This window comes from Hylobates moloch, unplaced genomic scaffold (genome assembly GCF_009828535.3).
Source record: "Hylobates moloch isolate HMO894 unplaced genomic scaffold, HMol_V3 SCAFFOLD_1, whole genome shotgun sequence".
NCBI classification, from domain to species: domain Eukaryota; kingdom Metazoa; phylum Chordata; class Mammalia; order Primates; family Hylobatidae; genus Hylobates; species Hylobates moloch.
The window spans coordinates 209,555,458-209,569,142 of NW_026652276.1; the positions used below are offsets into that span (position 1 = coordinate 209,555,458).

The 13,685-nt window shown below is 40.9% G+C and overlaps 1 protein-coding gene across 2 annotated transcripts in view; it reads left to right on the top strand.

The window, feature by feature from the left end:
- Window positions 1-481: 481 nt before the first annotated feature.
- The window catches only part of CALU (calumenin), a 34,284-nt gene continuing 21,080 nt past the window's right edge, over window positions 482-13,685 (top strand). For both annotated transcript variants that reach the window (XM_032761664.2, XM_032761663.2), the window contains exons 1-2: window positions 482-555; window positions 9,624-9,855. In XM_032761664.2, the coding sequence (XP_032617555.1) occupies window positions 9,635-9,855 (221 nt within the window). In that variant the 5' untranslated portion in view covers window positions 482-555; window positions 9,624-9,634. The remainder of the gene's footprint in view (window positions 556-9,623; window positions 9,856-13,685) is intronic.

The window sequence follows — 13,685 nt, forward strand, 5'->3', positions numbered from 1 at the left end:
TGTAGATAGCACAGGGCGCAGCGCTGAAGGGAAAGAAAAAGTTGGGATTGTTCAATAAAGTTGGTGACTGATTCAGTCGGATTAATTCCGCCCTGGTGGTCTTGCGGGAATGAAGATAACTAGCAGGATAGTCTAAGAAGCCCTGTGGAAGCAGAGTCATGAGCTGTGAATGGGGACGTGGCGGCCAGACGGCCGCGCCCACGCCACCCGCAGTACGGGGATGGGGCTGGGGCTGGGGCTGGGGCTGGAGCCCGCGGTCTCCAACAAGCCCGGGGACGAGAGTTGGGCGGGAATCCGCTCCACGCAACTCGGCGCGGTCCCGGGGACGTGGCGCTTTCCAGCCAATCCCGGCTATGCGATTGTTAGACCAATGGCTACTCGGGGAAGCTATGCGTCCGCGGCGGGTTTGCTGATGATTGGTCGGGAGGCCGCCGGCGAGGCGGATGAGGGCGGGGCGCGGACCCGCTTCCGGTTGGGCGGTGCTTGCGCGCGTGAGCTGAGCCGGTGGGTGAGCGGCGGCCTCGGCATCTTGTGCTGTGGGGGCTACGAGGAAAGGTAAGTATGGTGATGCCCAGCCCCTTCACCACTGCCTCATCTTTATTCGCTTTCTCTCTGTCCCTGGTCTTGTTCTCGGCGCGGCAGGGGACTGCCTCACTCGGGGCCGCTGTCTCTGCTGGCGCCCGGGTCCCAGGCCTGATCCTGCTGGAGATGCCGGGGCCCTCAGTGTGAGCCTGGGATGGAGGCCGCCGCCCGTCTTCCCGCGCGCTCTGGGAAGGGGGCTGGTCCGGTCGAACTCCGTCCCGTTAGGTACTGTTCTGTGCCTGGTTTGCTGCGTCCTGGTCCTCCGTCTCTAGGTCACGCCACTTACCGAGTCCCTGGCACCAGAGGTTTGCCTCCGGAAGGTCGGAGGGCATTTGGATAGTGTTATTGTAACAGTTCTTGCCGCCTCCCACTCACCATCCTGCTTGTATCTGCCAGCCCCGCCCCAAGGCCACATCCCGAGAGTAGGGTGCATCTGCCAAGGTCGTGTTCACTCACCTAAAGGGTGCAGAAACAAGTGGGGAAAGAACGAGTGACGACACTAGGTGATATCTATGATTTTAAAGAAAAGCCGAATGTTTAGAGCTTCCATATTTGGCTACGTACTTCAGTTAGCGACAGAAAATAGTTTTTAAAGCTTTATTGGGGAATTAATTTTTTTTACGTTTTTTATTGCTTCTAGCCCCATATCCTACTGATTTTTAGCATGCTGCGGTCAGAAATAAACTTAATTCCCTGTAGCTGCCATGATTAAGCGTAGAGTGGCTTGCAGTTTCAAAAGCTGCTGTTGCATCAAGGCACAAGCTCCGTGGGTCTCCTGCTAAAACTTTTGAGCCTGTGATCTGAATTCCTAAGTGTATAAAATTCTAGAATAGTGTCTTTGAGAATTGAATTGCATTCATTTTCTGGCATGGACCATGAAGTCAACGTTAATGAATTGGGAATAAGGTGGCTTCTAGTTGTTTTTTGTTCTAGTAGCTTATTCAGCTTGGAGGCAGAGAACCTTGGGATCTCTGTTAAATTAGTCTTTGCCGTAGAATGGAACTTGACACAAGACAAATGCAAGTTTGACCTCACTCAGTAGATTTAATTAACCAAATACCAAACGACAGTCATCACTGAAGAATTTATATAGTATAATCCAAATGAGGGACCAGATATAACCTCTAAATTGTATTTGTCAAGAAAATGAGTTTGCCAAGACCTAATCTGAGGTTTTACTGTGATTGGGGAGTGGGGAGGTTCCAATAGGATTCTTTTGAGAATCACAAGTAGGAAAGCCATTAATGAGCTCACAAAAATGTGTTGAGTATGCCTGAGTGAATAGTACTCAATATAGCTTTGAAACCAACTCATTGTCACTCTCAATATAATCATTGTTTGTTTTCATTCATCCAGTGATGTGTCAAGAAGTACTTATTGGTAGCACTTAATATCCATTAGAGCAGTATTGGGATCAATATATTGGAGTTATTTTTTAAAATTTATTTATTTTAGAGTTGAGGATCTCACTGTGTTGCTCAGGTGGAGCCTTGAACTCCCATGCCCAAGCAGTCCTCCTGCCTCAGCCTCCCAAGTAGCTGAGACTAGAGGTATACAACACCACACCCTAGTACATTGGCGTTAACACAGATTTTCTGTAACGTAGGTATACCAGGGATATTGAAAGGACAGAGGTGTAGCCAAGGATAGCCATTGGAAATGCTAGCTAGGCCATAAGGCCCTAGATTCTCACTCTGAACTCTTAAGTATGGATGTTGCTGATGCAGTAATTTATGTATTAGAGTTAAGACAGCTGAAATAACACTTTTGCCTGTTCCTGGCTGATTGCCAGATCCAGTAAACGGAATTGGAAGTTGGAGAACACAGGCAGGCAGGAACCACATTGCTGCCAAGTACTGCCCAATTAATTCAGTAAGATGTATAAATCCAGTAAAATGTATTGGTATCAGAAAAGTGCAAGACAGTGTATTAGGGACAATATAGGGATAATAATTTGTATTAGCTGATATGTAGACATTCTTCCAGAAATGTAGATTCTAAAGGGGAGCTAAGGAGACAAAGTAACCTATGGTCATTGTTTTTGAGTGGTTCAAACGAGTTTCATAGAAGTTTAGATTGGATCATACCCTTTTTGTCCAAAAAGAAAAAAAGATAACAGATCACTTCCAGCTAGAGTGATCATAGTAGGTAGGTCTTCTAGGATCTTAAATTTACTTATAGACATCTGGCACTGAAGGAAGGTTGAGCTAAAATAACTACCAAATTCTCAACAATGTCACGCATGTTACACATGCGCAGCAAAATTACAACTAGAAACCAAGGCTCCTATCCCTATATTTCAAATAGCATTTCTCTCACAATTGATTATAAGGCTTGTCAACGAAAAGGAAACTTTTTTCTCTCAGAATTTCTAGAACTTTTTTCTTTAAAATTTTTTATTCTGTAGCCAGAAAAATTTAAAGTTTGTGCTGAGTTGCTTTGGTTATAGAACTAATGAAGCTTGAGTAATAGTTTCAGACATTCTCAGGGTTTTTCTTCTGCAGCCAGATTTTACACTTTTATTATCTCAGCTGTCTTATAAATGTATTCCCTCCATCACACAATATAATTAGAATGTATTGATGAACAGATGTAACTTCATCACTAGAGAGACGTTAAATAAATTATGTGTTGGTATCATGACTTTTATCAAATCATGAAGGATGCCATCACTTTTATGTGATAGTCCATTGGTATAGTACTAAAGTTGATAGATAACAAGATAACTTCATTTTCTAGATCTCATAACCTGGGCCTTAGTATAGTTAAATTGCTATCAGGCTGTTCCCTGTAATCTCCGATTGAAGTAGACAGTTAAACAATGAGATCCTGCTTTTGCTGCGTTATGGAGAAATTTCTTTTGTGGTGACTATCCATCCAGCTCAGAGAACTGGAATTTTACTACCACACCCATTTCTCCCAATTGTTAACATTGAGCAATGGGTCTTTGGTCAACCAAAATAACTGTTGGATCACTCAGTGTTAACGTTCTTGTGAAGTTGAATTTAAACATCTAAATTTCCCTGAAACAATTTAAGTATTCTGTGACCAATGGCACTTTACCAAAATTGAAAGTTTGGGCCATGTATCGATCGCAATACTGGTCCAACGGATACACTATGGACACTAAGGACAAAAACTTCCTTGAAAGCTCTAAGTTCTTACCTGAAGGGTGGGGTAGGGAGAAGTGATAAGAATTTAGAGCTTTTAAGGACATTTTTGGATGGATCGAAGAAACCAATTCTTAAGACTCATTATTATTAAAATCACACTTAACCCAGTTAATCTTTTCTCTTTATAAATTACTGGAACAATTCATGAAAACAACTTTATAGAAGACCATTATTGGTGACATACTAATACTACAAAAGGATGATAGCTACTGGATATATTTTCTGTTCTAATCTTTTGGTTTGTGTCTAACATGCTGTCCAATAAAAATATAATACAAGCCACATATGTAATTTTAAATTTTCAGGTGAAAATCTAAAACAGGTGAAAGTAATTTTAATAATATTTAATCTAATACATATAAAATACCATTCTTTCAATATGAAATGTAACACTTATACCAATCTCAATTCACAGTAGCCACATTTCAAGTGCTTAATAGTCACATGTGGCTAGTGGCTACTGTACTGGGCAGTACAGGTCTAGATTTTTTTTTTCCCAAGAAAAAAATATTAGATGTTACCCTTCGTGGAAGAGAGACAGAATTTTAGAGAGAAACTCATTTGAGAAATGGGAGGTGGGGAGATTCAGTTTTCACAACCATTGGTTTACTTTTTAGATCACATGATAAAAGCTCATACAGCTAAGTCTTTTGTTTATGTGTATCATATTTTTCCTAATATTATGTTGTCCATTATGTCCTTAGTATATCCATTGGACCAGTATTGTGATCAATATATATGGCCCAATGGATACACAAAGATCTTTCCAGCTGGAAGTGATCTGTACCTATTCCTCTAAACTTTTTTTTTTTACTTTTTGGACAAAAGTATCCAATTTGAACTTTTTTTGAGACAGGGTCTTGTTCCCTCACCAAGGCTGGAGTGTGGTGGCATGATCGTGACTCACTGCACCCTCGTGTCTCTGGGGCTCAGGCGATCCTCCCACCTCAGCTTCCCAGGTAGCTGGGACTATAGCTGCGCCACCACACCCAGCTAATTTTTTGTATTTTTGGTGGAGATAGGGTTGCCTAGGCTGGTCTTGAACTCCAGCATTCCATCCGCCTTGGCCCCACAAAGTGCTGGGATTACAGGCGTGAGCCACTGCTGCTGGCCCAATCTAAACTTCTATAAAGTGTTGAAGTGGGTGAGGAAAATGAGAAGGGCCATTAACTTTGTATCATTTGGTTTCAATTTGGTTGAAAAGACAAAGATGCTTCAGAAATGAAGTGTACTGGCTGGTCATGGTAGCTCACACCTGTAATCCCGACACTTTGGGAGGCCGAGATGGGAGGATCACTTGAGGTCAGGAGTTTGAGACCAACCTGGACAACATGGTGAAACCCCGTATCTACTAAAAATACAAAAATTATTTGGGCATGGTAGACCATGCCTGTAGTCCCAGCTATTCAGGAGGCTGAGGCAGGAGAATCACTTGAACCCAGGGGGTGGAGGTTGCAGTGAGCCAAGATCACACCACTGCACTCCATCCTGGGTGACAGAGATAGACTCAGTCTCAACAAAAGAAAACAAAGTACACTAATGTAGTTTTTCAAATGCTGTGTATGAAGTTATTTTTTACTGCTCCTTTCACATCTTCCCACATAAAATATCCTTTGTCTTAGATGTCCTTTGTTTCTGCTTGAACATACATGCTCCATACCAAAAACCATATGGTTTTAGATAAATCTAGTACAGTTTTTGGTATGGATGGTGTTTTTTGTTTTTAGTGTCTATATTCATAAAACAAGAGGCGTTTTGTTAAAGTTTCTAATAGCCAGGAGTTGGTATATATGTGGGCACAAAGGACGTTTTGTTTTTTTTTTAAGTAGAACTTATTTAAAGTGCAGATTTTTCATTCCTCCCTGCAGAAAGATAAAGAAGTAAAGATAGACCCTTGGCTTTGTCCATCTGGGTCCTTGATGACCCTTGTAGGCAGTTTCATCAATAGTAAGGAAGCCAGGTTTCGGGGTAGCATTGGACAGTGAGGAAGCAGAGGCAGCAGGGTAGAAACTATGTGGGTGAGGGAAAGGGAGGAGCAAGCATGAAGGAACAGCACAGTCTGGGAAAGACTGTGGGTAGTGGAGATCTGAGAAGCACTGATTGACAGAATGGAGGAGCCTGTTTAAGGGGTGAGATTGGAAGTTTAATCAGGAGAGGGGAAGGAAGGAGAAATGGGTGAGTGATAAAGCTAAATCACTTGGCTTTTACTCTTTGGAATTCTGGTATCCTTGTATGAAGATATTAAGCCTGAAACATAAACGTAGTTTTCCCTCTAAATCACAAAGTGAACCAATCTATTGCATTTCTGTATGCTACATGTCTCAAAACTTGGTACAGTATCCTTTCCAGGCCCTGTTAATGTTAGAGTGCATAAGTATTTATTCATATTGTAATATTTGGGGTTGGCAAGAATTGTTAGGGTATTATGCTATATATTTTTTTGAGAATGTAATCATTTGTAAAATTTTCCTAAAGATAAAGTCCCCTTAGGCATAAGGAAAATCCTTTGTTGCAATGACTCTTGATTTTACTTGATTCTGCAAGCCTCTGTCATTATACATATTGTTGGGATATATCCCAAAACATCAACAACATATAATTCTGTTTTTTTGTTTCCAAAGTTTTGTTTATCCAAAGAATTATTTGTTTATAGGCTGGGTATGGTGGCTTACGACTGTAATCCCAGCACTTTGGGAGGCCAGGTCTGGAGGATTGCTTGAGACCAGCCTGGGCAACATAGTGAGACTCTACAACATTTTTTTTTTTTAAATTAGCTGTGCATGGTGGTACACACTTGTATTCAGCTACTTGGGAGGCTGAAGTGGGAGGATAGTCTGAGCCCCAGAGGACCAGACTGCAGTGAGCTATCATCACACCACTATATCTAGCCTGGGTGACAGAGTAAGACCCTGTCTCAAAAAAAGAATTGTTTATAGTTTGAGATAGAAGTTTCATTTTGCCCTGAAGTAAAGGCATACACACTTTAAGGCTGTATTTATAGAGCCACTAAATCTTGGATTTTCTGTTTACTCTTTAACTGATTTGATTGATCAGTTGAATTATTGGAGGGTCAGCCAGAGTGTTATTCACCCAGAGCGTTATTCACCCAGAGCAATATTTTACAAGTGGTACACACAGAAAGCTAATAAACATGAGAGTGTGCTGTTCATACAAATTAGACAGTACAGCAGGATACAGTACTAAAGTTCACTTTCACACCAATCTTACCAGCCCACCCCATTCCTGTCTCTTCTCCCATGAACCTTGAGGTTACCACTGTTTACACATGGGTTTTTATCTTTCCACACCATTTATGTGCATGTTATATTTTATACAAATAAATACAAGCTGGGGAGATTGTTTAATTTTGTTTTGCTTTTTATGTAAATGAGATCTTGACATTGTTTTGCACCTTGCTTTTTTTGTTCACTTGACATATCTTGGTGAATTTTCCATTTCACTGCAGATAGATGCATCTCATTCTTTTTTTTTGAGAAAGGGTCTTGCTCTGTCACTGAAGTGCAGTGGCGAGATCTCAGCTCACTGCAGCCTCTGCCTCCCGGGTTCCAGCACTTCTCTTGCCTCAACCTCCTGAGTAGCTGGGACTAACAGGCGTGTGCCACCACACCCAGCTAAGTTTTGTATTTGTAGTAGAGACAGGGTTTCACCATATTTCCCAGGGTGGTCTCGAACTCCTGACCTCAAGTGATCCTCCTGCCTCGGCCTCCCAAAGTGCTGGGATTACAGGCGTGAGCCACCATGCCTGGCTACTTTTTTTTTTTTTTTCCCCGAGACAGGATCTCTGTCACCCAGGCTGGAGTGCAGTGGCACGATCTCAGCTAACTGCAACCTCCACCTGGTGAGTTCAAGCTATCCTCCCACCTCAGCCTCCTGAGTAGCTGAGACTACAGATGTGTGCCACCATGCCTGGCTGATTTTTGTATTTTTAGTAGAGACAGCATTTCACTATCACCCAGGCTTGTCTTAAACTCCCGGATGCAAGTGATCCGCCTGCATTAGCCTCCCAAAGTCTTGGGATTACAGGCGTGAGCCACCACCCCCAGCCTCATGTCATTCTTTTTCTTTTGAGATGGAGTCTTGCTCTGTAGCCCAGGCTGGAGTGTAAAGGCGCTGTCTGGGCTCGCTGCAAGCTCTGCCTCCTGGGTTCACGCCATTCTCCTGCCTCAGCCTCCCAAGTAGCTGGGACTACAGGCGCCCACCACCATACCCGGCTAATTTTTTGTATTTTTAGCAGAGACGGGGTTTCACTGTGTTAGCCAGGATGGTCTTGATCTTCTGACCTTGTGATCCACCCGCCTCGGCCTCCCAATGTGCTGGGATTACAAGCGTGAGCCACCACACCCGGCTCATTCTTTTTAACCTTTGTGTATTTTTCCGTAATCGAGATTTAACATGTTTTACCAATTCTCTGTTTTTATTTGTTTTCCGATTTTTTAATCATTATGAACTGTCATCATTGAACTTCTTAATACAAGTATCTTTGTCTGTAAATGTGGGTATTTTGGTGGGATTGAATGAAACAATGTTGAGAAACATAGCCAAGTTCTAACATTGTAGGAATAGAGTAAGATAAGTACCATCTTCTACCCGTTTCTCTATGGGTTTCATGGTCTTGCCTTCACATTGCTTCTTCTGATGGATTTTCCTAAGTCTTAACCTTCACATCATCAGTAACAGTGCCTTTTTTGAGACTGGGGCACTTGGGAATGACTGCCCCCCACCCCCTGCCCCCATTATCTCCTTAGGTACACTTCTGTTTGTCTTACTGCGTTGTCGTATTTACTCTAGAACACTTTCCACTCTCTACTGATATGTCCTCCTCTGCCATTTCAGGACCTCCCACCCTCCCCCACTGAGCTGCTTTCCCAGTGATGAAAGAAAAAATGTAAAAGCCTGAAAACCCTTCTTCTTGATTTTTAATGTTTTTTTTCCTCTGAGACCTTAACCACTCTGGATAGTATCATGGGGTATCAGTAGAGTGTGCTAAACAGATGTGTACTCTGCAGCTTCTTTGCAGGATTTTTGTCACATTTTTCAGTCAAGTGTTTCAGCTTTGTGCTTGTTCATTAGAGTCACCTGTGACTACAGAGCTTCTGAAAGTTTGAATCAGGGCCTGGAAATCTGTACTTTGAACAGTACTACAGGTGGTATTTATGCCTAGGCAAGTATGGGAAACAACTGCAGAAGGATAAAGAAGTTCTTATCTATGACCAGACCATCTGAATGATTTGGCCTTTGAAAGTGACTCAAGGTTGAGTCTGAATGTTGGAGACTTGGTGCTATAGACCAAGGAAGCTGCCAAGTATTTCACTGGTTCCTAATCTCATGAACATCAGAATCACCTGAAAAACATTTAAAGCTACGAATGTCTGAATTCAGCTTCAGAGATTCTAAATCAATAGGAGAAACTTAAAGCTTCCTAGATGATTCTAATAACCAGCCATGTTTGAAGACCAGACCACCAATGCGTACAAAAAGTAAAGGATTTGGAGTCAGCATTTAAATCTTGGTTCTTTCACTTTTAATTCTTATGAACTTGGGCAAAAGGATTAAAGTTCTACTTTGGTATCTTTTGACAGAAAACAAAGTGGACATTTTAACTATAAGTTTCTTATCAGCCTACAATCAGATGAAGGAAACTGGTAAAAATTTCTCACCGTAATAATTGAAGAGTCTGATATTCCACCATACTTATTTTATGGATTAAGTAATATTTGGGATAATATAAAAGACTTGCATAGATGTGTATATCAAATTAATAATTTAACTTGGATGTGAGCTTTTAATTTCTTATTTAGTTATTAAGCATACTGCCTCCTGAATTAACTACTTTTCATTTTCTTTAAGATCTAATTATCATGGACCTGCGACAGTTTCTTATGTGCCTGTCCCTGTGCACAGCCTTTGCCTTGAGCAAGCCCACAGAAAAGAAGGACCGTGTACATCATGAGCCTCAGCTCAGTGACAAGGTTCACAATGATGCTCAGAGTTTTGATTATGACCATGATGCCTTCTTGGGTGCTGAAGAAGCAAAGACCTTTGATCAGCTGACACCAGAAGAGAGCAAGGAAAGGCTTGGGTAAGGTACCAGCTCTCAGGGGTCTAGTGTGGGTAATGACATTCTTTATAAAGGCTAATTCTTTTCTTCTTTTCTGGCTCAGTTATGAGTAAAGTTATATTGAACTATTAATACATCTTCTGAAAGCTAACCATGGAATTACTACCTCTAAAATTTCATTAAGTGCCTGATTGCATACATTTTTAATTGAATAACAGTTTGTGCCTCATTCTGCAAAGCATCGTTTTTGCATAAAAGTACCAAGTACTGCAAGACCCAACTTGAACTGCATTATCTTGCTCCCAGAAGAACATAGCATGAGGGGATTTCTCATCTCTTCTCATTTCTACTGCTTTTAATTTTTAAAAACTTACCTGTACCCTCCTGACCTGGCACAAGCCAAGTCTTTGATGGGCTAATAAACTGCACATTGGATCCCTATAAAGTTTATGATTTCCTGAGGTGTCCTTCACTCTCTTTATTTTCATTCTCAGATATTTGCTTAATTAAAAAACAAAAATCAAACCAACTTTGTCTTTTAGAAAATTGTAACTTAATGTCTGAGTATGAGTTACTGTTTCAGTAACAACAGGGCCATAGTCAGGTTCTTTGGCTCTCTCGGTAGACAGCTTTTGTCCTGAAAAATGGATTTGGTAGAATCCCAGTTGATTATTTCTAATTGGGGATCTGAGAATGTCTTTTTTGGTCCTTCCAAAGCCTTCCTTTTGAAGAAAATGCAGATCAATTTTGTAAAAATATTCTTCTCAGTGAGCACTGTTGGTGCAACTTTCTGAATTGTATTCAAGAGATTTGTGTGGAAAGTTGTGCCACGCATAGCAATTTCTAAAAATATTTTGCCTTGATGGGTAGCATTTTGATCATAAGACGTTGTAGGATTTGCTTTGGAAGATGCTGCAGAATAGATTTATTTTTTCATTGGGTTATCTACTGACTGAAGGGTACAATGTTTTATTCTTCAACATTGACAGAAATAATAAAAATATTTTGCTATGTAGAATGAGCACTATCACATAACATTTGAAAGTAGATACAGATAGATATGCATCACAGAGTTAGTTTTCTATTAGGTTGCTTTCCTTTGAGAGACCATCCTCACTTTCAGTTTTAATCTAATAACTATACTAACATTCCAGGCTGAAAATAGAAATGCAGATCAGGCACGGTGGCTCACGCTTGTAATCCCAGCACTTTGGGAGGCTGAGGCAGGTGGATCACGAGGTCAGGAGATCGAGACCATCCTGGCTAACGCTGTGAAATCCCACCTCTACTAAAAATACAAAAAAATTTAGCTGGGCATGGTGGCGGTCGCCCGTAGTCCCAGCTACTCGGGAGGCTGAGGCAGGAGGCGGAGCTTGTGGTGAGCCAAGATCGCGCCACTGCACTCCAGCCTGGGCAACAGAGCCGTCTCAAAAAAAAAAAAAAGTAAAGAAAATAGAAATGCAGAGGGTATTCTAAGTCTTCATGTCACGCCCATTAATATTGTGCACGTCCAACCCACATTTTGGTCTGCACATATTTTTTCACAGAATTACTCTAAAATAATGAAAGGCCCTTAGGTTTGGTGTCATTTAGGGTAGATGGTACTTTTATGAGGATGTTCTGGCTCCTTGCAGGTAGAGATAAAGCTCTGCTGGCAGTTTTCAGTAGAAAGTATTCCTTTTTGTGATCAGTGAATATTAAAAGTTAGTCACATATGCAGATTCTGTATTTGATTATAATAAGATGATAAAATCATGTTTTTTTATGGAATGTGTGAATAGACTGTTTGCTTCTCCCAAATTTTGTTGGTAGTAACAAATATCCCTACTTTATACAGTAACATACTGTTGGGAGCAAGAATCCCACATGAACCTTTTAAAAAACTTATTTACTGAGGCATTTTCAAACATTGTTTTGGTAGGGTAATGTATACCAGCTGGGAACAACAGGTTCCCCCTTTTTTCCATCTGTCTATAAGGCACATAATTATTAAGAGATAAGTCATTGTTTATGCCTTTAGTTGCAAAAATTCACGACTGTTTTTGAAATCTTTAATAATAATAGCTAAAAGAACACAGGAAGTATTTTAAAACAATTCAATATACAAGTTTCAGGTACTTTTTCTTATTAAGAATGTTGACAAATAGGCCATTTTATGTATCCTTAAAATGAAGATTGGTTTTGAGGTAGTGGTTCTTAATATTAAAAAAGTTCTCTGGCTGGGCGCAATGGCTCATGCCTGTAATCCCAGCACTTTGGGAGGCCAAGGCAGGCAGGTTATGAGGTCAAGAGATCAAGACCATCCTGGCCAATATGGTGAAATCCCATCTCTACTAAAAATACAAACATTAGCTGGGCGTGGTGGCACGTGCCTGTAGTCCCAGCTACTCGGGAGGCTGAGGCACGAGAATTGCTTGAACCTGGGAGGCAGAGGTTGCAGCGAGCTGAGATCGCACCACTGCACTCCAACCTGGCAACAAAGCAAGACTCTGTCTCAAAAAAAAAAAAAAAAAAAAATCCTTGATATATTTACTATAGGAGTGAACTAGAGCAGTTCATTATCCTTTTGGGGATCACAGGCCCAGACCCTTTGGGAGTCAAATGGAAGCTAAGGACTTTTCCTCAGAAAAGTGCACACTTATATATACAATTTTGGGCCAGGTGCAATGGCTCACGGCTGTAATCCCAGCACTTTGAGAGGCTGAAGCAGGAGGACTGCTTGAGCTCAGGAGTTCGAGACCAGCCTGGGGAATATAGGGAGACCCTTTCTCTATAACAAATTAAAAAATCAGCTAGGCATGGTGGCGTGTGCCTGTAGTCACAGCTACTAAGGAGGTTGAGATGAGAGGATCCCTTCAGCTGGGAAGGTCAAGGCTACAGTGAGCTGTGATTGTACCACTGCCCTCCAACCTGGGTGACAGAGCAAGATCCTATCTCAAAAAATAATAATAACAATAAGAAAATTTTACTGAAAATTTCAGGAATATTAGTCATCCTTCTGGAGCCCATTTATTGATCCAAATTCTTAAACAACTGAAGGGTTTGCTTTATGCTCCTTCAAATGTAGAGGTATGTGCTACCTCCTAAAAGAAATAACATGAGGTGCGCTAATGCATTGTGTCTGTCCTAGAATAAAGACTTATTTAGTGGCATCCATAGGGTTCTCCCCTGTCACAGGACTATGACACCATTAGCTTTATAAATTTACACAGGCATTTAAAGATGATAATTTAGAGCCTTATGCCTAAAATAGGATGTGCCCACTTCCAGTGTACTTACACAACTGCCTGCGGGCTTGATGATCAGCAAGATAAGAATGGCTTTTACATTTTTAGAGGCTTGTTAAAAAAAAAAATACACACACATACACCATACCATATGTTGCCCACAAAGTCAAAAATATTTACTATCTGTCCCTTTTTAAAAAAAGAAGTTTGCCTTGTAAACTATATTTCTGTTTAAGTAAAAAAAAATAAATTTTTTTCTTAAGTTTGCCAACCCCTAGGTTAAACCATTTGAGATGTTTGCATTGAATAGAATGCTCTTCAGCCAACTTAATTAAGAAAAGCCCGTCTTGAACAGTCATATGTCTTTTTTTATCTGGGCGATCCTTCTCTTCAGGCTATTTATAATAGTTTAAAAATACCTTTTGGGGATAGGAGAGGTTCTGGTTGCCCTTTTTCCTTGCCCTTTATTTCTGAACTGTACAGTCGCACTATTGGTAGCCAGTATCATTTGAGCACAAACTGCATCCCATTATAAATAATGTAGAACTTTTCAATATTGGTATAGCTTCATCTGTGAATAGTGTTAAAATTCTACAGGACTAAAGTTACAACAACAAAAATTGT